The 24,338-nt window shown below is 38.8% G+C and overlaps 1 protein-coding gene across 6 annotated transcripts in view; it reads left to right on the forward strand.

Annotated features, from left to right (window-relative positions):
* zgc:154075 (uncharacterized protein LOC556929 homolog) overlaps positions 1 to 24,338 on the forward strand; it is a 132,299-nt gene that overhangs the window by 22,037 nt on the left and 85,924 nt on the right. For 5 of the 6 annotated variants that reach the window (XR_008725861.1, XM_055659296.1, XM_055659292.1 and 2 more), the window contains 5 exons: positions 2,939 to 3,036; positions 14,433 to 14,517; positions 15,026 to 15,099; positions 16,028 to 16,087; positions 21,980 to 22,087. Coding sequence is in view for 5 of the 6 variants with exons in the window: in XM_055659296.1 (XP_055515271.1) it covers positions 2,944 to 3,036; positions 14,433 to 14,517; positions 15,026 to 15,099; positions 16,028 to 16,087; positions 21,980 to 22,087 (420 nt within the window). In the remaining variant the exon portion in view is untranslated. The remainder of the gene's footprint in view (positions 1 to 2,938; positions 3,037 to 14,432; positions 14,518 to 15,025; positions 15,100 to 16,027; positions 16,088 to 21,979; positions 22,088 to 24,338) is intronic. The other variant, XM_055659294.1, reaches the window with a different exon arrangement.

The following is a 24,338-nucleotide window of genomic DNA, read 5'->3' on the forward strand; positions in this document are numbered from 1 at the left end:
TCTTCCCAATGAGGTCACTTCTTTTCTGGTCTAATCCACCCAACAGTTTCATCTTGAGTGTGACATTGATAACTTGATAGGTATGACATTGGTATTTTGATGCTTTACTTATTTATGACTTTCATCATAAAGATTTGGGCAGCATTACAGCAAAGTCTAATTCAATCAAGGCAGACTGGCTAATTCATTATTCTTCTGTAACCTAGGGTCATTTTGATACATTAGGTAACATCAGCTAAATTAAATAATACCAAGGAACATAGAACTCTCTTAGACTGCACTGGGCTAACAAGAAGAATGGCTGGTAGGCTAGTTCAAATAGCATAAAACGTTCCTATTACATCTCATATTGAATTAATTGCTGTAATAATATGATACAATTTGACTTAAAATGGAAATTATGTCATTTTACATTGGAGATCCCAATGTGGACAGATTTTGGTACCATGTTGAAATATATTTAGTAAGGTTGAAGATATGACAAACTTGTGATTAGAAATGTCATCTTTCTCTTGAGGACAAAGAGGGTTCATTCAAAAAAGTACTCAAGATCTGGAAATGTCGTATCTGAAAGGAAGTTGAAGGGTACCTGAATTAATATTTGCAAAACTACATAACAATAGTCAGAAAATGTGATTTCACTTAAAATCTTTTCTTTTTTTTTACTGTGATGGACGTGACAGGCTAGAGAACTTTGTTATAGGGTCATCAAAAGTAAGGCATTATTGACTTACTTTTGATGAAATTCAGCGAGCAAACGCGATAATTCCCGATATTTTGGACTTTTAAATCTCCACGGCAAATGTCCGCTGTTCACTTCCGCTGGATTGGCACCTTCAGCTCCCTCTTTAATTTACCTTAGTTTCTATCTTTTTTTTGGACTGTAAATCTAGGTAGCTGTGCCTCACGGTCACCCTGACGGGCACAGTAAATTGCAGCTCAAAAACTGGCCGTTTTCGATGTTTTTAACGGGTGGGAAAGTGCGTGTTTTCCCATTCACTAACATGTACCGGATGTATAGCATGTACTCCACTTGAGATTTTCGGTCACGTGGGTGCGGATCTACGCACCAGTGACCTTTCGTGAAATCACCCTATAGCTAACTACAATTATCAGTTGATACTACGCAGTTACAGTGAGTGGCAATTTAATTTGCGTGATAGAAATGCATGGTAAGAAGGAGTGCTTGTTTGAAAATTTCACTGTCCTGTTGTCGAAATTTTAAAAACAAACAAACAATGAAAGTAATAGACTCAATTATGTGCGACCATAAAGATGTGTAGCTCCATAAAGGGTGTCAAAACGTTCATGATGAAGATTTAAAAATATTTATTAGAGCATTGTGGACTTTGTAGACAAGGTTGCATGAATTTGACATCCATAATTGCCTTTGAGAATGTTGCAGTGAGCTGCTTTTGAACTGTGGCAGTCCTTGAAATGTAGGTGTACCCACAATGCTGTTAGCAGCGAGGTTCCAGGATTTTGACCCATCGAGAGTGAAGGAATAACAATATATTATGACGTAAGTAAGAGTTTCATTGTTCTGTTTCGCTGCATATGACAAACATTTTTGACTATATTTCTAAGTCAAGCTGGAGTGTGGCTTATCGGGCAACTTCCAGGTTGTGGTGCGCCCATACTTTTGTTGCTCTTATCCATATGGTTGCCAGAGGCTTTGGATTGGAAGGTGCTGTCTTGATGAGCTGTTGTAGTGTATTTTGTAGGTGGTACAACCTGCTGCCACTATTTGTCAGTGATGGAGTGAATGATTTCCATGAAGCAGGCTGTTCTGTCCTCTATGGTGCCAAGCTTCTTGAATGTTGTTAAAGCTACACTCATCCAGGACAGTATTCATCGCACTTCTGAATTGAGCCTTGTTGATGGTGAACAGGCTATGGGAAGTTAGGTGGTGGGTTACTCACCACTGGAATCCTAACCTCTGACCCGTTCTTGTAGTCACATAATGTATTTGCCTACTCCAGTTCACTTTCTGGTCAATAATAACTGTAGGGTATTGATAATGGGAGATTCAGTGATGGTAATGCCTTTGAATGTCGGGAGGTGATATTCCTCATGTTGGATATCATCATTATGTCATGAATTTGTCACATGTCCAGCCTTTGCCTCGAAATGGTTAATATTGCTTGATTGAGAATTTGCAATTATAATTGTGTGTACTGATAAACTGTGCAACCCACATTTGTTTGCCATGTCTGTAATTTTAATTCATGTGCGTGGGTCTTATATTGTTTGCCCTCATGATGAATGCGATCATGGTGATGATGAGGCTTGGGTCATATGAAAGAAACTAGAATTCACTTTAGTTCCACATGTTAGGTATCACCATTACAAAATACGATAAGAGAGATAGTTTTTTTTTACTGAAGATGGACACTTAAAGCTGGAGTAACTCAGCAGGTCAGACAGCATCTCTGGAGAAATAGAATAGGTGACGTTTCGGGTCGAGACCCTTCTTCAGACTTCCTCCTTTGTCAGTAATTTTTACTGAAGACTTCAAAAAGATAAGCTAATTTGCAGTTGGAAATGATTTTGTATTATTAAATTTTATGTTCAATTTTAAAGTGGTAGGTTGGGCCAGAAAAAAAGAGCACAGTTTATAACCTACACCAGGTTTTGATAGATAAATAATGCTTAACGAGAGTTAACATGATCAATTTTAATACTAGAATTCCATATTCAGTTCGGAGTTCTGACACTGACATTAGGAAATGGTGCAAAGTGAATGTAATGAAGAAGAGAGGAAACATTAGAGGGTAAATCTAGTGAAAGCTCAAGTGCAAGCAGTCTGTCCACATTCTGGAATGTAATTTGGGCATATTTACAAGGAAGTCTGTTATTACAAAAGTTAACTGTTTGTAAGATATTCTTCATTGATCTCCTGCTGAGTGCCTAAATTTGTATCTGGTCTTTTCTACAGTAGTTATGCCTCTTCCTGTGGAAGTGCTTATAATTGGAGCTGGAAATCGGGGACAGATTTATTCATTTTTTGCCAAGGATTTTCCAGAGCGAATGAAGGTAGGTCTTGGAATCTTTTAAATTCTTTGCTGAGGATTACACACAGTGTGTAATTGAAGTATTAATTGCAGCAAATATATTTTAATTTAAGCAAATCAATCAATGAAGTGCAGAACTTCCTAAATAGTGATAAGCTCTCAGCAATGCGTCAGAAATTTGGAAATACGTGTACATTAAATTGTTATGGACAGAAAAGTTAAATAATGTTCACCTTTGCGTGTAAAGGATGAATATGCAAGGTAGAAGCAATTCTGTTGCCGTTATCCAAATCTGGTTCTTCCACATTTGGAATAATGTTGTATTTCTGGGCATTGTACTTTTTAAATGCTACTTTGGTCTAAGAGGAAATGCAGTATAGTTTTATTCTGATAGTGGTTTGTTTACTCATTATCGATGTGGATGTCACTGGTAATGTCAGCATTTAGTGTGTTTCTTAATTGACATTGAGAAGGTGCTTTACAAGCTGCTGCTTTAAACCATTACCGTCCTAGCAATGGAAGTGCTTCCACAGTGCAATAGATTGTGTATTGCAGGATTTTAACCAGCACTAATGAAGGAATGACAAAGCATTTGCAAATAGGAACAATGCCTATCTGGAAGGTGCACATGATTGTGATCGCATCTGCCTGACGGACTTGCTCTTGTAGTTAGTGAGGTGAGGGGGTGTACAGGTTTGGATGATGCAGTTTCAGAATGAACTGAATGATTGAAAGAACGCGCACGCACACACACACACACACACACCTCAAACAACAAATTGATCTCACTTTACAGATAATGCAATCTAGTTAAGGAGATAAAGATGGGATAGCAGCACATTTGGAAAGTGGTGAAATCATTGGACAAAGTCAGCATGGATTTATGAAAGGTAAATCACGTCTGACGAATCTTATAGAATTTTTCGAGGATTTAACTACTAGAGTGGATAAGGGAGAACGAGTGGATGTGTTATATCTGGACTTTCAGAAGGCTATCGACAAGGTCCCACATAAGAGATTAGTATACAAACTTAAAGCACACGGTATTGGGGGTTCAGTATTGATGTGGATAGAGAACTGGCTGGCAGACAGGAAGCAAAGAGTAGGAGTAAAGGGGTCCTTTTCACAATGGCAGGCAGTGACTAGTGGGGTACCGCAAGGCTCAGTGCTGGGACCCCAGCTATTTACGATATATATTAATGATTTGGATGAGGGAATTGAATGCAACATCTCCAAATTTGCGGATGACACGAAGCTGGGGGGCAGCGTTAGCTGTGTGGAGGATACTAGGAGGCTGCAAGGTGACTTGAATAGGCTGGGTGAGTGGGAAAATGCATGGCAGATGCAGTACAATGTGGATAAATGTGAGGTTATCCACTTTGGTGGCAAAAACAGGAAAGTAGACTATTATCTGAATGGTGGCCGATTAGGAAAGGGGGAGATGCAACGAGACCTGGGTGTCATGGTACACCAGTCATTAAAAGTAGGCATGCAGGTGCAGCAGGCAGTGAAGAAGGCGAATGGTATGTTAGCATTCATAGCAACAGGATTTGAGTATAGGAGCAGGGAGGTTCTACTGCTGTTGTACAGGGTTCTGGTGAGACCACACCTGGAGTGATTGCGTACAGTTTGGTCTCCTAATGGTGAGGAAAGACATTCTTGCCATAGAGGGAGTACAGAGAAGGTTCACCAGACTTGGTGAGACCACACTTGGAACTACCCTCTGTGGCAGAGAGTTCCAGAGATTCACCACTCTCTGCGTGAAAAAGTTCTTCTCATCTCGGTACCCCTTTAGTTTTCCTGGACTTCCTAACATCTAACAATCTGATCTAGCCTGTCCAAAAATTTTGTACATTTCTTAAGATCCCTCTCATCTTCTAAATTCTAGGAGTACAAACCAAGTCTATCCAGTTCACCAGACAGTCCTGATTCCTGGTGATCTCTGCACTCAGGCACTAATGAAATCTAGTCATATGAAGAAAGACTGGATAGACTCGATTTGTACTCGCAAGAATTTAGAAGATTGAGGGGGATCTTATAAAAACTTACAAAATTCTTAAGGGGTTGGACAGGCTAGATGCAGGAAGATTGTTCCCGATGTTGGGGAAGTCCAGAACAAGGGGTCACAGTTTAAGGATAAAGGGGAAATCTTTTAGGACCGAAATGAGGTAAACATTTTTCACACAGAGAGTGGTGAATCTCTGGAATTCTCTACCACAGAAGGTAGTTGAGGCCAGTTCATTGGCTATATTTAAGAGGGAGTTAGATGTGGCCCTTGTGGCTAAAGGGATCAGGGGGTATGGAGAGAAGGCAGGTGCAGGATACTGAGTTGGATGATTAGCCATGGTCATATTGAATGGCGGTGCCGGCTCAAAGGGTCGAATGGCCTACTCCTGCACCTATTTTCTATGTTTCTATATATACCGATTATATTGTCCCAATTGAGATGAAGCATTAAAGACAGCTGAATGGTCCATATACGCATTAAGCCATTGAATAAGCACCATTAATGGATTATAATTAGAACATTTGCATGTGTCCTGGTAAATATAGTTTGCAGATAATTCCTCTGTATTTGTTATAACTTGTGCCATTTTCAGCAGTGTCACTTGACACTTGAAAAATAATTTTCTATTAATTTTGAATAGACAGTCCTGCATCATTGTATCTTCTGTTTGCAGGTTTATCAGGCAGAAGAGTATAAAATTACCTTTTTGTCTGGAAGACTTAGGGTGAAAATGGACAAAACAACAGAAAATCATCAACTCTATTCAATTTCCATTAACTGCAATATAAAAGTTATATGTAAAATGATGTGTTTCACTTTTACTCTAATTGAATCACCTGTTTATTCTCCACCCCTCCACAAAATACCAAATTCACCTCAAATTATTTTTAATAACATCTTCTGTGTTTATAGTACTTTCTGTGTACAATGTTCACCCTTTCTCCCTTTTCACCTCTTGTTTATATGCATGACAACTGACTGCAAATTTGCATTGCAATTTCTTGTTAAGCCCTAGTATGAATTCTGACAAAGCAAGAAATTATTAGATGTTTGCATGAATTTTTATGGGAAAGTAATTATGCAGAACAAAGTAATAAGAGTTAATGTTAACATTCAAAATGAGAATATTGTCTGTGCTCTTTTGCCTTGGGAATATGGAGCTTTGTTGAGTTCTTGATCTAAGAGTAATGTAGATCAAGACCAAAATATCAATTTTTTTTCAAAGTTCAGATCTAGAGTTAATTGTAACTTCCTTTGTCCATTAAAAGCCAGAGTATGTCCAATGTGATTTATCCCCGCTAATCCTGCTTCTTTCACTCAGCTCTTATTAAGGTATCAATGCAGTCTAGCAGGGAATTGCCAGAATTCCTTTTTTTTTAATGGATTTAGTGTGTCTTTCTTGAATTTGAACTACATCTTGAGGAGTTTAAAACTGTAGCGACTAGATTTTTTCTATAAATGTTACAGCACAACTTAATGTCGTAAGATATTCTGTAACAGCACAACTAATGTCGTAAGATAACCTGTAGTATGTGGAAACCCATGTTACTCTTAGCATGCAGGTGCAGCAGGTAGTGAAGAAAGCGAATGGCACGTTGGCCTTCATAACAAGAGTAGTTGAGTATAGGAGCAAAGAGGTCCTTCTGTAGTTGTACAGGACCCTAGTGAGACCACACCTGGAGTATTGTGTGCAGTTTTAGTCCCCTAATTTGAGGAAGGACATTCTTGCTATTGTGGGAGTGCAGCATAGGTTTACAAGGTTAATTCTTGGGATGGCGGGATTGTCATATGCTGAGAGAATGGAGTCGCTGGGCTTGTATACTCTGGAATTTAGAAGGATGGGAGGGGATTATATTGAAACATATAAGAATATTAAGGGTTTGAACATGCTAGGGGCAGGAAACATGTTCCTGATGTTGGGGGAGTCTAGAACCAGGGGCCACAGTTTAAGAATAAGGGGTAAGCCATTTAGAACGGAGATGAGGAAACACTTTTTCACACAGAGAGTTGTGAGTCTGTGGAATTCTCTGCCTTGGAGGGCTGTGGAGGCCTATTAAGATAGCAGAGTCAAGGGATATGGGGAGAAGGCAGAAACGGGTTACTAATTGGGGATGATCAGCCATGATCATATTGAGTGGCGGTGCTGGCTCGAAGTGCCGAATGGCCTACTGCTGCACCTATTGTCTATTGTCTATGTTTTTCTATGAACCTTGAAATTGAAGTTAACCATCTTAAATGAATTAGGGTAATATGCAATGCTGTTTTAATGCCATTAAAGGATGGTACAGTCATTTCTAGTGTTACACTTACTATTTTTAGGTAAAATCTGGTTTGCATCTGTATCATGCCATCAGACTTTGATACTTCAATATTAATGACCTCTGTTAATCTTTTACAATTGTCTCAAAATCGAAGGGTAACAGATTTCATGCTATTTTAAACCACAGCAAACTCTGTTCTTTTCATGGTGAAGAGTTGGGTGGGCTGCCCAGTTAAGAATGGCAAATTAGATAAAAGTGCTGTGGATTGATCATAAATGAAAAAAATTAGCAGATGTGAAGAAAGGCCCTACATAAAGGAAAGGTACTTCAATGACTTAAATTGAATCAAGCAGTTTTTTTCCATTGCTTTTTACAAATGTTCCAGTTTAATTTCACTGAAATGAATCCTGATTTTGGAACGTATATCCGAATGTACTAAGTATTTTCTGCTATTTCTTTACTAACAAATCCTCCTACTGCATTTAATAGATCTGTTAATTTGAGTAGAAGCAAAGAACTGCAAATGCTGGTTAATACACAAAAGGGCACAGTGCTGGAGTAACTCAGCAGATCAGGCAGCATCCTTGGCGAATACCAAAGTTGTGCCAATGAAAGTCAAAGAAGGAGACTGAGAAACAAGAATAAAACTCTTAGAGACATCATCCGAACCTTAGGCTTACCAAAGTCAACGGTTTGGAACATCATTAAGAAGAAAGAGAACTTACTAATTTCAAAGGGACTGGCAGGCCAAGGAAGACCTTCACATCTGATAACAGAAGAATTCTCTCTATAATAAAGAAAAACCTCCAAACACCTGTCCGACAGATCAGAAACACTCTTCAGAAGACTTCATGAACGGAAATACAGAGGCTACACTGTGAGATGCAAACCACTGGTTAGCCGCAAAAATAGGATGGCCGGGTTACAGTTTGCCAAGAAGTACTTAAAAGAGCAACTACAGTTCTGGAAAAAGGTCTTGTGGACAGATGAGATGAAGATTAACTTGTATCAGAGTGATGGCAAGAGCAAAGTATGGAGGAGAGAAGGAACTGCCCAAGAACCAAAGCATTCCACCACATCCGTGAAACACGGTGGTGGGGGTTTTATGGCCTGGGCATGTATGGCTGCTGAAGGTACCGGCTCACTTATCTTCATTGATGATACAAGCGCTGATGGTAGTAGCATAATGAATTCTGAAGTGTCTAGACACATCCTATCTACTCAAGTTCAAACAAATGCCTCAAAACTCATTGGCCAGCGGTTCATTCTACTGCAAGACAATGATCCCAAATGCTGAAGCAACAAAGGAGTTTTTCAAAGCTTAAAAAATGGTCAATTCTTGAGTGGCCAAGTCAATCACCCAATCTGAACCCAATTGAGCATGCCTTTTATATACTGAAGAGAAAACTGAGGGGGACTGGCCCCCAAAACAAGCATAAAGTAAAATGGCTGTAATACAGGTCAGACAGAGAATCACCAGAGAAGACACCCAGCAACTGGTGATGTCCATGAATCGCAGTCTTCAAGCAGTCATTTCATGCAAAGGATATGCAACAAAATACGAAACATGACTGCTTTCATTTACATCACATTGCTGTGTCCCAAACATTATGGTGCCCTGAAATGGGGGACTGCTGTAATTTCTACATGGTGAAACCAAAATGTATAAAAATGTCCTTTATTAAAATTTGACAATGTGCACTTTAACGACATGTGATTTTTTTTTTTTTCTATTACAAATCTCAAATTGTGGAGTACAGTGGCAAATAAATAAATGATGGGTCTTTGTCTCAAACATTATGGAGGGCACTGTAGTAGAAAGTAGGACTGGTTTCACCAACAGCTTGTCAGCACAATAACCCTGGTCTCACTCCAAACCAAGAGAATCCCTGTGATCTATCCATTCTCCCCCTCCTTTTTGCAACAAAACTTTATCTCTTTCCTACTCCTGACAAGATACAAGATACATTTAATTGTCATTTGGACCCCTTGAGGTCCAAACGAAATGCCGTTTCTGCAGCCATACATTACAAACACATAGACCCAGACACAACAACACACAACATAATTTACATTCCATCACATTCTGTGATGGAAGAAATAAACTTATCTCTCTCCACTGCAGTTTCCATCTCCCCCCCCCCCCCCCCCCCCCCCCCCCCGATGTCAGAGTCAAAGTCAAAGCCCCTGGCTGGCGATGGCAATTGTCCCGCGGCCATTAAAGCCACGCCGGGTGGTGCGAGGTCGCACACCGGGTCTGTCGCAGAGTCCCGCGAAGCCGCGCGCCCCGCTCCAGGAGCTTTCAACCCCGCAACTCGCTTTGAAAAAAGCGGTATGGGATTCCACAGACCTGCCGTTGAAGCCTCCGACTTCCCGGTCGGGCCGCAGCAGTAGCAGCAGCAGCATTTTTTCCGGATAGCAACGGTTTCGGCACCATGTTCCCCGGTTTTCCTGTTGGAGCTCCTCGTTGCAGCCCCAACGATAACGAAGAGGGGGAGAAAAGGTCGGGTCTCCCGTGCAGGGAGAGATTTAAAAAGTTTTCCCCACCCCACCCCCACCCCCCCACACACACACACCCCAACAAAAAATAACAAAAACTACATCATAGACAGAAAATAATAAAACACCTTTGACGAAGCGCCTTTGATCTGAAAGTTTAATTGTTGCTCTCTCCATAGCTTTATTTAACATCGGATGAGAAATATTAGTGTTGCAAAGCCAGATCTAACCCATAGTGTGAATGGAAGCATTTTGCTTGAAAAATATGATTTAAGACATGCTTTCCTTTGATTTTTTAATACAATTTTACATGTTCTTTTTCCGAGCTATATCATAAATAATGAAGAGATTTGCATGACCTATCAGTTTTCCTGTACTCATGATACTTTTTCTTTGATTCTTCATTTTCAACTTTTACTATGGCATGGGAGAGGAGTTTGAATGGAAAATATTCCTGTTCCGAAGGACTTTTGCCTAGTGTTTGCAATAACACATTTTAGAATGCTATTTGTTCCTGATTTCTTGATGAGTAATTTCTCACTGTTAACCTCCTTATGGTGTTTTTGCAGCAGCAGTGTTTTGTATTGTCATGTAATGTACTTACCATGATTCTGTTTGCCACACACCATAATATGGGCACACTCTCTGTCTCTCTTCCCCAGACACTCACTTGCATTGTACAGATTGATGGCTGTAGTTCACCTAAAACTATGTCCTGAAGTGTTGAATTGTTCATTTTGTGAGGTTGTGCATCTTGAGGGTGGAACTAAGCATTATGTATTAATAGTTGTAACAGGAGGAAGAAAAAAAGAATGAAATATCTTCTTGTATATTTAAAGAGACTGTTTCCCAAATTCCTTGAAAATCCATGCGAGTGTTGAGAAGCACATTCCTGATTAATTGCTTTCATCTTCCTGCCAATGGCTATCCTCCTCTTTCTCTCACACCCTCGGAATATGAGTTCTGTTGCCTATTCAGAGCTACCACCAGTGACTGACTTTGGCCGTCAAAACCAAGCCCTGCACCTGTTACATAAATTACACTAGTGAAATAATGCTCATTCCAAGCAGCTTATTTTGGTGGAGACACCAACATTAGACAATAGCCACATATTGCAATCGGTACAAATTGACAACAACACTTCCTTATTGATGGCCATAGGCACAGGAACACCTCAAGGCTGTGCGATCAACCGCGCTCTATGTACCCAATTTGTAACTGTTGAGCTGAATACAGTTCCAACGCCATCTTCATAGTTGTTGATGCCACCACTGTTGGACAAATTACAGATGGCGACGAGTCAGACTATTGGAGGGAGATTGATTGACTGGCTCAATGGTGCTGGAACACCAACCTTGAAGGGATCTACGGGAGTCACTGCCTTAAAAAGGCAGTCAGCATCATTAGAGACCTACACAACACTGGCCACACTCTCATTTCATTCCTGCCATCGGGAAGAAGTTATAGGAGCCTGAAAACTAATATCCAAGTACAGGAGCAGCTTTTTTCCCCCAACAACCATCAGGCTATTAAACACAACAACCTCCAAATAAGCTACTATGGTGTTTACAGAGTATTTTGTTTGCATATCTGATGTACTGCTGCAAGTAAGAATTTCATTGTTCCATTTCGGGACATTTGACAATAAACACTCTTGACTCTTGAACATGTGAGCAAGTACATTTCCTACTCTAAAATGTAGCTTTTAAAAATGATTCTGGGGAAGGTCAAGTGAAATTGAAAAAACTTTTCAATCGTATGATTTGTGATGCATGTAATCTACAAATAAAGGGAACATATGCACGATAACTTCTTGTTTTGGAGTGAACTGTTCTAATGGCAATAATGAAAAAGGGACATCTGTTTCATTGTTGTATTCTTGAGGGGATAGAAATTCCCATTGTATTTAGCTAATTTATATGCTATATATTTATTGTATTTCAAATTAATGAACAGAATGTAAGTGTTTTGCTCAAATTTGCTTACTGCAAGTTCATTTAAATTTCATTTTTTACTGAAGTTTTACTATTACCATTGTGAACTATTCTGAACCTATTCAGAATATTTTAAACCCTGTGACTCATTCTAGTGTCAGTTACAACAGATATCATTGGTAACAATACTGAAATTACCAATTGAAAACCATGGGGATTGGTTGATTCCTACATGTGCTGCAGGAATCAACCAACATGTAATGTAAGGACTGACTCTGAGGATGTAGTTCTGGGCAATCTGGCAGTGCCAATCATGTTTTTTAAATGTTTTTTATGGCTGTAATATTGTTGTTAATCTTGTATGTTAATTCAACAGGAACCAGTTTGCTAGGTATACAGTTTATAGCAGAAAAAGGAAGTGGATTATCTGGTAGCAGATATTGAAATACGCAATTTAAAATTGAGTAGAAACTTTTGTAGCGAAGTGTGGCCTGTGATTTGCACTTTCCATTTTCCAGCTTTGGGAGTCCTCTTGCAGGAGTTGCAAAGGTTGTGTTTAGATAGTGGGGTATCCCCCTTTGATACTTGTCACGAAGATGGAATTTAATGTATAGATCATATTTTCCAAAAGGTTACAGTTATGTGTGTTCATGCTACTTATAGCACGGAAACAAACTCTTCAGCCTAACATGCCCCTGCCGACCACACTGCACCATCTGCGCTGGTCCTACCTGCCTACGTTGGTCCATATCCCTCTAAACCTTTCTACCTATCTACCTATTCAAATGTCTTTTGCAGAATTTGCAGAATATAATTTTGAAACCGCAGAAGGGAATTGCAAGGCATGTGTTTATCAGGTGTATGCATATGCATATACTTTGACAATGCATGGGTCATAGGCTCGTCAGATTTTGATTTATTTATTTAGCTTTGGGGTGGCATCCTCCTCTTTACCATGGATTAACATACTGAGCATTAGATTATACTGTTGATTCAATCTGAAGATGTTCAAGAGTGATCATTCTTTGGCAAAGGCACTAGATTCTGCAGCTATATGGAGACAAAACTGGAGGCTAAATTGAACAGTAATGGAATAAAACTGGTTTAGGAGCGTCGAATGATCTAAAATTTGCAATAAGATTTTTTTAATTTCTCCAGTTTCTCCAGACCCAAGGGTTCCTCTTTGGGGTAGGCCTTTAACGAGAACCAGTTATTTCTACTGTGAGTGAAACTGGAAGTGAGTGTTGGCAGGTTATTTGAATGTGATGCCATGTACTCCTGTGTACTGATTCAGACTTTTCAGCAGAAATCATGCACCATAAACGGGTTATCCTCTTTTCTAGCAAAGTGTAAAGAGTCTAATTGTGTTGTATCTTTAGCTCAATATCATACCAGGTAAAACCCTAAGAATTATAATTCAATTTGTATTAAAGGGACTTTCATTGTAACTATTTAAACACAAAACTCTCAGGAAAGGTCAATAGGCCTTTTGCATTTATTGGCTGAAAACAGAATGGTCATGGTATGTATTAATGGTGGGGGGAGTGGGAATGCCGGAGAAGGCGATTGATTCAGAAGACATGGTTCTTTAAATTTTAACTTGTATCTCTATGGTAATGGCCTGAGAATTTTAGTAATTTTCCAGTGAAATATTGGCATACTATGTAAAAGCCTTAATTCAGCACCTGAGTGAATGACATCTGTAGTGTATAGTTAATACTTATACATTGCGCTAAAATCAAACAGCTTCTGATGTCACATTCGTTTTTTTACAACGAAAAGTACCTGAATAGGATGGGATTGACCTAAGTTTGCTGCTGCCATAGCTTGGTGGTGTCTCCTGCAGACTCTTTTGCGATTTTTGAAAAGCAGGACTAAATTGCTGAACAAATTGAAAATTGCTGTTTGGAAAGAAATAAAACATGTCCATCTATGCAAGAATGCACTCCGGACTCACATTTGTGCCAGATGCACATTTTCACATAATTAAAACAGTTTCTTTAAAATTGTCTCTGCTTTCTTTTCAAAAAATTTTCAAATATATTGTCTCTTCATATACTGCATATTACGCTAAGCGATTCATGCTTCATAAGATTAACACACTACAGTTTTTTAAAAATAAAGTTCTGCAAATGTTGCTATGGATAATTTCATTATGAGGAATGCAGAGCAGACGCTTAGGTTCAACTTCCTGTTTTGAGTACTCATCTTGTCTTAGGCTGTGTTCAATAATTAGAAGAAAGAGAAGCTAACTGACTTTGCATTATTTTCTTGATTGGGCTGACTGAAATGCCCTCGACCTATAAATAACTTAACAGGCATTCATTCTGAAAAGTTTTTTTTTGAATGAGCTACAAAAGTAGTAACCATTTGTATATTCAATATAATTGGTATGGCACAGGAGGCTGCTTCTGCCTATTGCGTCCACTTGCAGAATCTACTAGGTCCTGTTCACCTACAGCCTTGTAAATTCCCCCACCTGCCAACTGATCATTTAACTTACTACCAGAAAATCCTATATGACTGTTTCCAAAGCCCTCACAGCAGTGACCTCCAGACAACAGCCATTCTCTGGCCAACAATAGTCTCCCCGCATGTTCATTTTTTGTTCCTTATCCATGACTTTTGCTGTTTATCAATTGTTATCACTGGCATTTATTGTTCAGCATTTCCCTGTTTTTGTCTGAACTAGTTTGTTATTTTACTTGTGTTGCAGGTTGTGGGAGTAGCTGACTGCCGCCAAGTTGCCAGACAGAATTTACAGATGAAATACTCAGTGGCAGATTGTAATGTCTTTGATGGTGAGTTGCTTTGCTGAGCCACTTTCACAATGGTATTTTTATTTAGTGCATTAAACTCTAAAAGTATATGCATAAAAAATGCTGTAAAACTGGAAATTTTAAATGTAGTCAGAAGGTCTGGCAGTATTTATGGAGAAAGCAACAGAATTGCATCAAAATTGAATTAATTCAGAAAATCCTTCAGAGGGGTAAACCCTCGAAAAGCTCCTGGACCTGATGGTATACCTGGTCGTGTTCTAAAAACCTGTGCAGACCAACTGGCTGGAGTTTTTACAGACATCTTGAACCTCTCACTTCTGAGGTCTGAGGTTCCCACCTGCTTCAAAAGGGCATCAATTATATGGTGCCCAAGAAGAGCAAGGTGACGTGCCTCAATGACTATTGATGGCACTAATGAATTACCTAGAGCATTCTGAGCAAATTCAGATAAAACAGTTTTTAACACAAAAAGTTAATTAGATCTGATTTTTATCAATATTTTTTGTTAAATTTGTTCTTTTTTCTTAAGATTGGAGGGGAGCTGCTGCTCGGGTGAAGTTTGCAGATGCAGTGGTCATAGCAACACCTGACAGACAACACAAGGTACATAAGCAGAATCATGTCCATTGTGTATTGTAAACTATCAACAGTTCATTTAACACAAACAGAATGACCATTGGATAAAGAATAGTGTAAGGTCATAAAGGTTATGAGAAACCTTTCTTTTTGGTGTAAGGATAAATATCCCTGTATTAAATCAGCACCCTTTAATACTCAACTGTGATACTCTTGGTAAAGAAGGGAATAACTCCCCCAGTCTAAAAGCTTTAACTGCTATGGTGTTGGTGTGTGTAACACCATCATTTTTAGTGGTGTACAGGATATTTCTGTTTTTTTTGGCTTTGGTGAGAGCGTTGGATTTGCTTATTGAATTGGAAGAAGTGAAATGTTCAATTGAAAGTTTCACAAGTTTGGGACTCTTCAAGTGGATATGATTGATTGCTTTTTTTGAGATGCCACACAATATGTTGTGTTATGAACAAAATGCTGAAAGAGGAGTAGTAGATGTATTTGATGGAGCCATAGTGCTGGATGTGCAGAAACATTGAAGAAGATTCCACAAGATATGGAGGCTGTGGAGGTGAAGATGAAGTGAAGGCTTTATTCCATTTACAGAATCTGTAATATTTTGGGGGGGTTTCATTTTAAATGTTCCTCTTCTTAAAATTAGCATTTTCTGGCCAAGGTAGAAGTTGATTTGAAACTCTGCCAGTGATTCAGCTAAATGTCTTTAGACCAGATATCATACATAACCTACTTGACACTCATTGATTTAGGCAGCTGATAATAAAGAAGGTTAAATGTTAGTACTTGAATGACAACAGTTGATAGTTGTGAGACTGAAATTGTTTTTATTCTCCTACTTTGTTTCCCTAGTCTCAGACAATGGTGTTATCATTTAATACAGTTTGAATTAGAGTTTATTGGTTGTAATCCATTTGCTGAAATATTTTTTTATTTAAATCATCAGGAACCAGCAGTGGCATTTGCAGAAAAGGGCTACCACATCCTACTGGAGAAACCCATGGCTGTAGGTCTTCACTATTTTATTACTACAGGTTAATATTTATGATGCAGCAAAATGTAATTGTGTTAGACGAGGAGAGCATGCCTAGCAGTTTTATATGTCTAAACTCAATCAAATCTAAAATTTCTATATATGGGAAATGTTGAGGCAAAATGATTATGTAAGTCATATGGTTCTGTTCCAAGAATTAGTTGAATATAAACAAGTAATTTCCATGTAGTGATTTCTGATCTCAGCCAAGTGGGTGAGAGTGTGAGAGCATGTCGGCTTTAATCATTACTGAATATCTACCTCCCAGCAGGAACTAAAAGCAGTTTTGCAGAGAGTTGGGGCATTTCCCTTGTCTTTATACTGGGATGTAAAACATCTTGTAAAGAGAGTCAAAGTAAACAACATGGGAATGACTGATAACTGAAAGTTAAAATAAAAATAACAATTAAAACCAAGTGCAGATCCTGGTGACTGGAGCAATACAAGGGACAACAAAACCTGATAGAACATATTATGTCACAAAATGGGAATATGAAAAGAAACTTGCAAAGGGTGTCAAAATTAATACAAAGTACACTTCTGTTTTGGGAAGAGGACCATGATCAGGAGAGTTCCATAAGAATGTTCAATGTAAATTTAAAAAAAAAAGGAAATGGTTGACACTTTAAATGATTTATTTTATACCAGTATTTACATTCAAGAACAAAGAAAGCATCTGGATAACTCGAATAAACTAATATTGAATCTGGAACAGAGAACCATTAAAATTAATTTAATGAAACAAATGGTAATGGAGAAAGTAAAGGCACCAAAGGATGGCAAATCCTCAAAGCCAGATGGTTTCCATCCTGGGATTTTAAAGATTTTTTTTGCACGTATAGGTACTCAACTATAATTTTCTGAAATTCTTCAATCTAGGAACCTGTGCTTTAAATTAGAAAAATGCATGTTTCTTCACTTCAAAAAAGACAATAAGCAAAACCCAAGAAATTATAGACTGATTAATTTAACACCTGGAAATTACTAGAGCCAAATCTGCAGATGAAACAAAGAGAGGTGGAGGAGCAGGTAGTGTAGAGAAATCTGAGTTTGCAAATTATTTCAACAAGTTGGGAGAGTGGGCAAAGACGTGGCAGATGGAATACAGCTTTGCAAAGTGTGCAGTCATGCACTTTGGTTCGAGAAATAAAGGCGTAGAATATATTCTCTAAATGGGAAGAGGATTCAGACATTGAAGGTGCAAAGGGACTTGGCAGCGCTGGTGCAGAATTCCCAAAAGGTCAATTTGCAGATTGAATTGGTAGTAAGGAAGCAATGTTAGCATTCATTCTGAAAGGACTTGAATATAAAACCAGGTTTACGAGAATGATCCCAGGGAGGATTGGGTTAATGTATGATGAGCTTTTGACGGCTCTGGGCCTGTTTTCACTGGAGTTTAGAAAATTGAGGGAGATCATTGAAACTTACCAAATAATGAAAGGCCTGGATAAGAGTGTATGTGAAGAGGATGTTTCCACAAGTGGGAGAGTCTAGGACCAGAGAGTACAGCCTCAGACTATAAGGACGTGCCTTTAGAAAGGAGATGAGGAGGAATTTCTTTAGCCAGAAGGTGGTGAATCGTTGCCACAAATAGCTGTGGAAGTCCTTGGGTATTTTTAAAGCAGTTTGTGATTAGTAAGGATGTCAAAGGTTACAGGAAGAAGGCAAGCGAATAGGGTGGAGAAAGATAGATCAGCCATGATTTAATGGCAGAGTAGACTTGATGGGCCGAATGGCCTAATTCTGTTCCTATGGCTTATGAACTACAAGTCTTCCAGAAATGTCCAAAATAAGCAGTGCCCTATAGTGTCATCCAACATTTTTTTATAAACTACTGTGGGCGGAGATGAGGAACACTGAACAGCTACTGTAGTGTCTCATTTCTTCATGACAGCCATACTGGGCACTAGTTTACCAAAAATAAATTAGGTACTACTATGGAAGCCTAAGACCTACAACAACAACAACAACAACAGGTATCATAACATGTGTAGAAAGGAACTGCAGACACTGGTTTAAACCGAAGATAGACACAAAAAGCTGGAGTGGGTCAGCGGGTGTCATAACATTATTATTTTAACATTGCACATGTTTTAAGACACTTCACTGGAATGTTATCAAACAAGATCAAAATTATGCCAAAGGATGTAGAATTACTTGGGAAAGTTGGTCAAAGGCTTGATCAAAATAATACCTTGGTCAAGCAGAAACAAAGGGCCAGAAATGTATTTTGAAGGGAATACCAGTGCCAACAATCTTGACAACTAAATTTCTTTACATTTTCCTTGTGAAGTCGAATTATACCTTGCCCTTATACATTGTCTGGGTCGTCAAGATATTCCAGATATATGCTGGGACAGCCAGAAATATCTCAAGAGAACTAGAAATGTGTGTCAAATTCATCAGTGCCTTTTGTGCACAGTGTATGGGTTATTTTGAGTAAGGGTTCCCTTCAGGGATCTGTCCACTGGTTTCAGCTGGCTCATCAAGGTGAAGTAATGTTTCTGACATCTGCATTATTATTTATTAAGATACTTCCCAGAGCAGAAATATAAAGTGCTGGAAGAACTGGGTGAGTCGGGCAGTATCTGTGGAGGGAAATTGATAAACTACATTTTTGGTCAACAGCTGCTTGTGTCTCCATGTACTGTATATCTCCAAGTTCTGCTGGAGAACATTGGAATTAATGCCCATTTACTGTAAGCAATCCTATTTCATTGTGTGCTGTATTCAAACACAGCTGAATACTTTGATCTGGGTATTTATCTCAGATATTTACCTCAGACCACACTTCTTTAATATTGAAATGCTTGAAGATTCAGCATGTGAAATCCCCTTAAAAGAATAAACCACTGGGAGCCTGTTTACTTGGCAAGTCAAAGCATGATGATTGAAACTCACCCAGACCACCTACATGACTGTGTATAGCCTGCGTCGAATATCTCTAGTTGCATAACTCGGATGTTTGTTCGCTGTGGCTACTCCGAAACACTGAAATGTTTATTCCGCAGAAAATTCTGTTTGGGAATTATACAAAATTAATTGTATTATATTTTTATTTTTGTTCAAATTAATTCAACTAATTTATGAATAAGTATTTTCTTTCAACGAATGAATTGAAACTTTCTTTAAGCAATCAGGATCTAATCCTAAAGGAATCTCAACTTGTTAAAATAAGACAGACCTCCGTTTTTGCTGTATTACTGAAGCAACGGTGCCTGACTGGATCCTCTCATGCTAAATACCCACGTGTTTGACAGGCAGAGCTAAAGCTAAACAAACATACCTAAAATCAAATGGAACAGATGGGTGGGAGTCACCAAACCCATCCTCATGTATTCCCTGGTGGCCAGCTCAAGTGCAAAGTAGAATAAAACTAGATGTTTGCAGTTAGTATACCATCTGGAGAAAGATGGGGGTGGGGGGGGGGGGGGGGGGGGGGGAACCTGTTTAAGGGATAATAATGTAAATGCTTTCATTCTTCAAAAGCATTTGGAACTCTACAGTGGAATAGCTGGAATCATGCGGGCAATTTTACCCGGCTCCATTTCTATCACAGAAAGATAAAAGTTATTGCCTAGTATTGGTTGGAAAATGAAGCAGCATCTCTACTATGAGTGGCCATGTATGAGGCTTTGCACTGGAATTGAAGCCTGACAGTTTCTCCCCTGGAATAATTTTATCATGTGAATAAAAACAAATTATTGAGGATAAAATGGATTAATGGCAAGTAGTCTAGTTTGAAATTATGTAGAAAAATATTTGCTACCCAGTTTTTTATTAATCACAAATATATTCTGTGTTTTCAGTAAAGAGGTTGATTATGTGTTGTAAGAAGGGGAATACTATACCATGTAATAACAATGCATTGTTCCATTGCTCTGGTAAACTAGACATCTGGAGTCACCTTTCAAACTCTTAATCCCTGCAAATAGGCACAACCCTGGGATTTGCTGTTGTAATTTGGCAGATGCTATTAAATATCTGGCTATAATCAAAGCTGGTAAAACAGTAAAAAAAAAAAATGCTGGCTTCCTCTTTATCTTGTTTTCTGGTAGTTTGTTGTGTGCCTTGCGAATTATGAACTTGTCTGATGTATTAGTTGTAGAAATTGTGTCCACAAAATGTACTGACGAGCTTAGACTAATTATTAATATTTGGGCCAAAACATTGATCGACTGTGGGGTGTGAGGGGCAATTAGTGAGGTAAGAAACGGAGTTAAGAGGAAGAAGGGAAAAGGAGTTGGAAAATCTGCAGAAAGAAGCACAGAGACAGAAAGGGAAGAGGAGAATAAGCGAGTTCGGTATTCCGACTGCGCATGCCCAGGTCAAAGGTCACTCGCTATAAACAACTGCCGAAAATGTTTCTCCGCCAGTCCAGCTTCCCTACCTGTCTTCCACTCGCATCTGCCGCATCTCTCTCGCTGTTCCATCCCGCTACCTGGCACCCCCATTCCTCAGATTAAATATATTTTTACACATAACTTATGAATAAAGATAAGAATTTATACACAGTTTATGCAGCCAGTACTTAGTTCGCTTTTTCTTTATAGTGAGTGACCATTGACAAATCCCATGATTCCTTGTATTTTTCAGAATACCAAACTCGCTTATAGAGGCCAAAAAACATTGGGGAGGGAGGGGGGGGGGGGGGAATAAATTTAGGTAAGTGGAGGTCAGAGAATTGAAATAACTTGGCAGTGGGAGAGGAAAAGTACTGGGTATGAATAGAAAATGCAGGCTCAGGGTTGCTGTAAAATGGAAGGCTGGAGAAGAGTATGCAGAATCCTTGCAGGTAATAGCAATCATTAAAGGGATGGAGAAAAGGATTGACAACTCATGGCTAGGTTAGATCAAAAATGCAGATTGTAGGTGAGGGTGAAACTTCGGAAAGAAAGATAGATTTTCCCTGGGAACATGTCCAGTAGTTACACCCACAGCACAAGTGCAGATGATGCCTGGCCTGTAACCGTGCCCACTGGTATTTATGGTCAGCTGACTTAACTATGATTAAGATGAAAAGCTATTCACTTAAATTTGAATTAAATGCATCTTCATCCCCAATTCAATAATGTTGTACTAATATGCAAATGAGGTTCAACATGAAAATTCTGTTATTAGGAGATGGGATTTTTGTAGATCCATTCAGTGAGGCAAGTTTGATAAATAGCTTCCACTGTATTCCACTATATTGGCAGACCAATTTCCCTCCAGGGATGAAAAACGTTTATTGTACCGTATCATATTCCGTTTAAAATCCCATCCAGAACCTTAAACAAGCCAGGTAGCCTGGCATCACTTCTTTTCTGACAAGTTGTTCAAGCTACTAGTTACCATGTAAAACTAATGGCATTCCAACTAAGATATGAATAAATACAAACTAAGGCCATTTGGTTTCTCATACCTGCTGCTCTATTCAATAAGATCATGGCTGATCAGTGCTGCTTAACCCCGTAATCCTTGATTTCCCTAATATTTAAAGATCTGTTTTTTCAGACCCTTGAATTTGCACAATATCACCTTAATCTGAAATATTCACGTCATGTGATTAGGCAGCAGTTTTTTGTTGTTTTTTACCCTCTATTTCCTAACATTGCCACAGATGGCAGTGGAGGCCAAGTCTTTGGATATTTTCAAGGTAGAGATAAACGGATTCTTGATCAGTAAGGGTGTAAAGGGTTATGGGCAGGGGAATGTGGTTGAAAACAAAAGATAGATCAGCCATGATTGAATGGTGGGGTATACTCAATGGGCTGAATGGCCTAATTCTGTTCCTATGAACTATGAACATTTCTGAGGATGTAAACTTTGTTAGAGTACAATTTTTCAAATAACTCGGTTGATCTTGTTTCTTCTGTTAACCAGGTAACTGTTGATGATTGTAAGGAAATTGTTGCTGCGTGCATGAAGCACAATGTGATTCTTTCAGTTTGCCATGTCCTGAGATACTCACCAGCAGTTTTAAAAGTGAAGGTACGTTTACTTGAAAGCTGAGCTCAGAGTACTTATCCATATGGCCTGACTATCAATTTAAAATCAGATAAGTTCTAATTATTCTTGCTTTCAGCTGCAAAATCAGCTAGAAGGAATGAGAGGTAACTCAAGGAAGTGTCAGTAAAGGTAGCAGTTTTGTTATCAGAAATTGTTGAACGTGTGTTGGTGCCAATGGTTAAAAAATGTCCAACATGAAGTTGAGGTCTAAGAGGCTAAGGACAGAAATTTGGTCATGGGTCAGAGAGAGGACAGATTATGTAGTTTTGGAGTCTCATTTACAGAGAGAAAAGACGTGCTGCAAAGTGGGCATGCAGTTTACATTAGGTCTTCCCAGTGTAGAGAAGGCCACAATGGCAGCAGTGAATACCGCATACTAAATATGGAAGAAGTAGTTTGTTTTATTAAGAATGATTAATTGGGGCCCAGGATGGTGGGAGGAAAAACAAAAATGGACAACAGTTACATCTCTTGCATTTAAATAGGAAGGTTCAGTGGAAAACGAAGAGGATTTGGGGACTAATCTAAACAATCCCTTTGGCCCTAGTTAACCGGAAGTAAAAATAATTATGTATGTGTTAAATAATGTGCATAAATAAAAATGGTGTAACATTTTTTCTACATTAGATACATTTCTAGGTTGAGAGAATACAGATACATTATTTGGGCCTCTTAACTCATCAATGTTTAACTATTGTAACTCACCACAAATAACATTTTTTTTTCTTTGAACACATAGCATGTTTTTTATAGTAATAATTTACTTGAGAACTAAAGAGGCATGATGTTTTTAAGGACAAATGAACATTTAATCCATGTTATTATTGTCAAAATGTGCAATCTTATCAAAGTTACAAATTAATTGTTGCCATAATTATTTTACGTTTGTCTCATGTTAACTTATGGGCGAGCTGCAGGCTTCGGATAAAAGTATTTTGTGACGTTAATGACATTTTGATATCCTGAGGCGAGGGTGGGTTGTGTGTGTACTCCCTTACTGATATAGTTTTATGTAGCTTCTCCTTGGAATTGCAGACAGGTAGTTTGGGATTTGCTCAACGAGAAACCACTTATCTGAACAACAAAAGACATACTGTTTCGTCAGTCCAAATCTTTTCGTTTTAAAATTGTAGGCAATATAATTGCTTCCAGCTGTCTTATTACTTTCCCAGAGCACTGGATTTAGCATCAAATGCAGGAAGTGTTTGTTTGAGTGAATTGATGGATAGTTTGCAGATTAAAAGAACAAATTAGTTAGTGTTAACTAGGAAGAAGTGTGCAATATTTGATAACTGCAGAAATGAACATCATGCCATTTATTACTACGGGAAAATTGTTTCATTATTCTACTACTGTAACTGCTATCCTTTCTTATTTCACATGTTGAATTGATATCTGCATTTCTGTGAGATGGTCTAGTTTACAAAAATCTGTTTTCATGAATCATGAAAGAAAAATTACATTTACATAGTGCCTTTTCATGATTTTAGTTCTTCCCAAAGATTTAGTAGTTACAAAATCAACACTATTCAGCGAAACACACCAATCATTTTCTATCGGAGAAACAAAGGCATAATAGGTGATCAGCCATGTGACTTTAGGTTTTTCTGTTTCTGCTTCCTTCCAGAATTGGCAACAAAAATGTTATCTCCACAGAATGGTTCTCAGTGTGGTTGCTGAGACCATTTAATCAAAGGGAACTATTTTCCCTCTGGTAGATAGCTGCAGGTAGTGGATCATTAGAGCTTCACTGGTACTGATTCCATCCCAGTGCTGCAGGGATTAATACATTCCCTGTTTCTGTGCCATGGGATCTTTGTGGACTTAATTGTGCCAGTTTTGTGCCAATATATCCAGATGGTTGTTATGATGAATGCAGCAAAATCTGGGGAGCCCGACTGACCATGACAGGGTCCGCCTTGTCCTCACCTTCCACCCCATCATCCGTCGCACACAGCATCTAATCCTCCAACACTTTCGCCACCTCCAACGGGATCCCACTACTGGCCACATCTTCCCATCTCCACCCCTTTCTGCTTTCCGCAGAGATCGTTCCCTCCGCAACTCCTTGGTCAACCTGTCCCTTCCCACTCAAACCACCCCCTCCCCAGGTACTTTCCCCTGCAACCACACTAGATGCAACATCTGCCCCTTTACCTCCACCTTCAACTCCATCCAAGGATCCCAACAGAATTTTCAGGTAAGGCAGTGGTTCACTTGCACCTCCTCCAAC

The sequence above is a fragment of the Leucoraja erinacea genome, chromosome 30 (genome assembly GCF_028641065.1).
Source record: "Leucoraja erinacea ecotype New England chromosome 30, Leri_hhj_1, whole genome shotgun sequence".
Classification (NCBI taxonomy): domain Eukaryota; kingdom Metazoa; phylum Chordata; class Chondrichthyes; order Rajiformes; family Rajidae; genus Leucoraja; species Leucoraja erinaceus.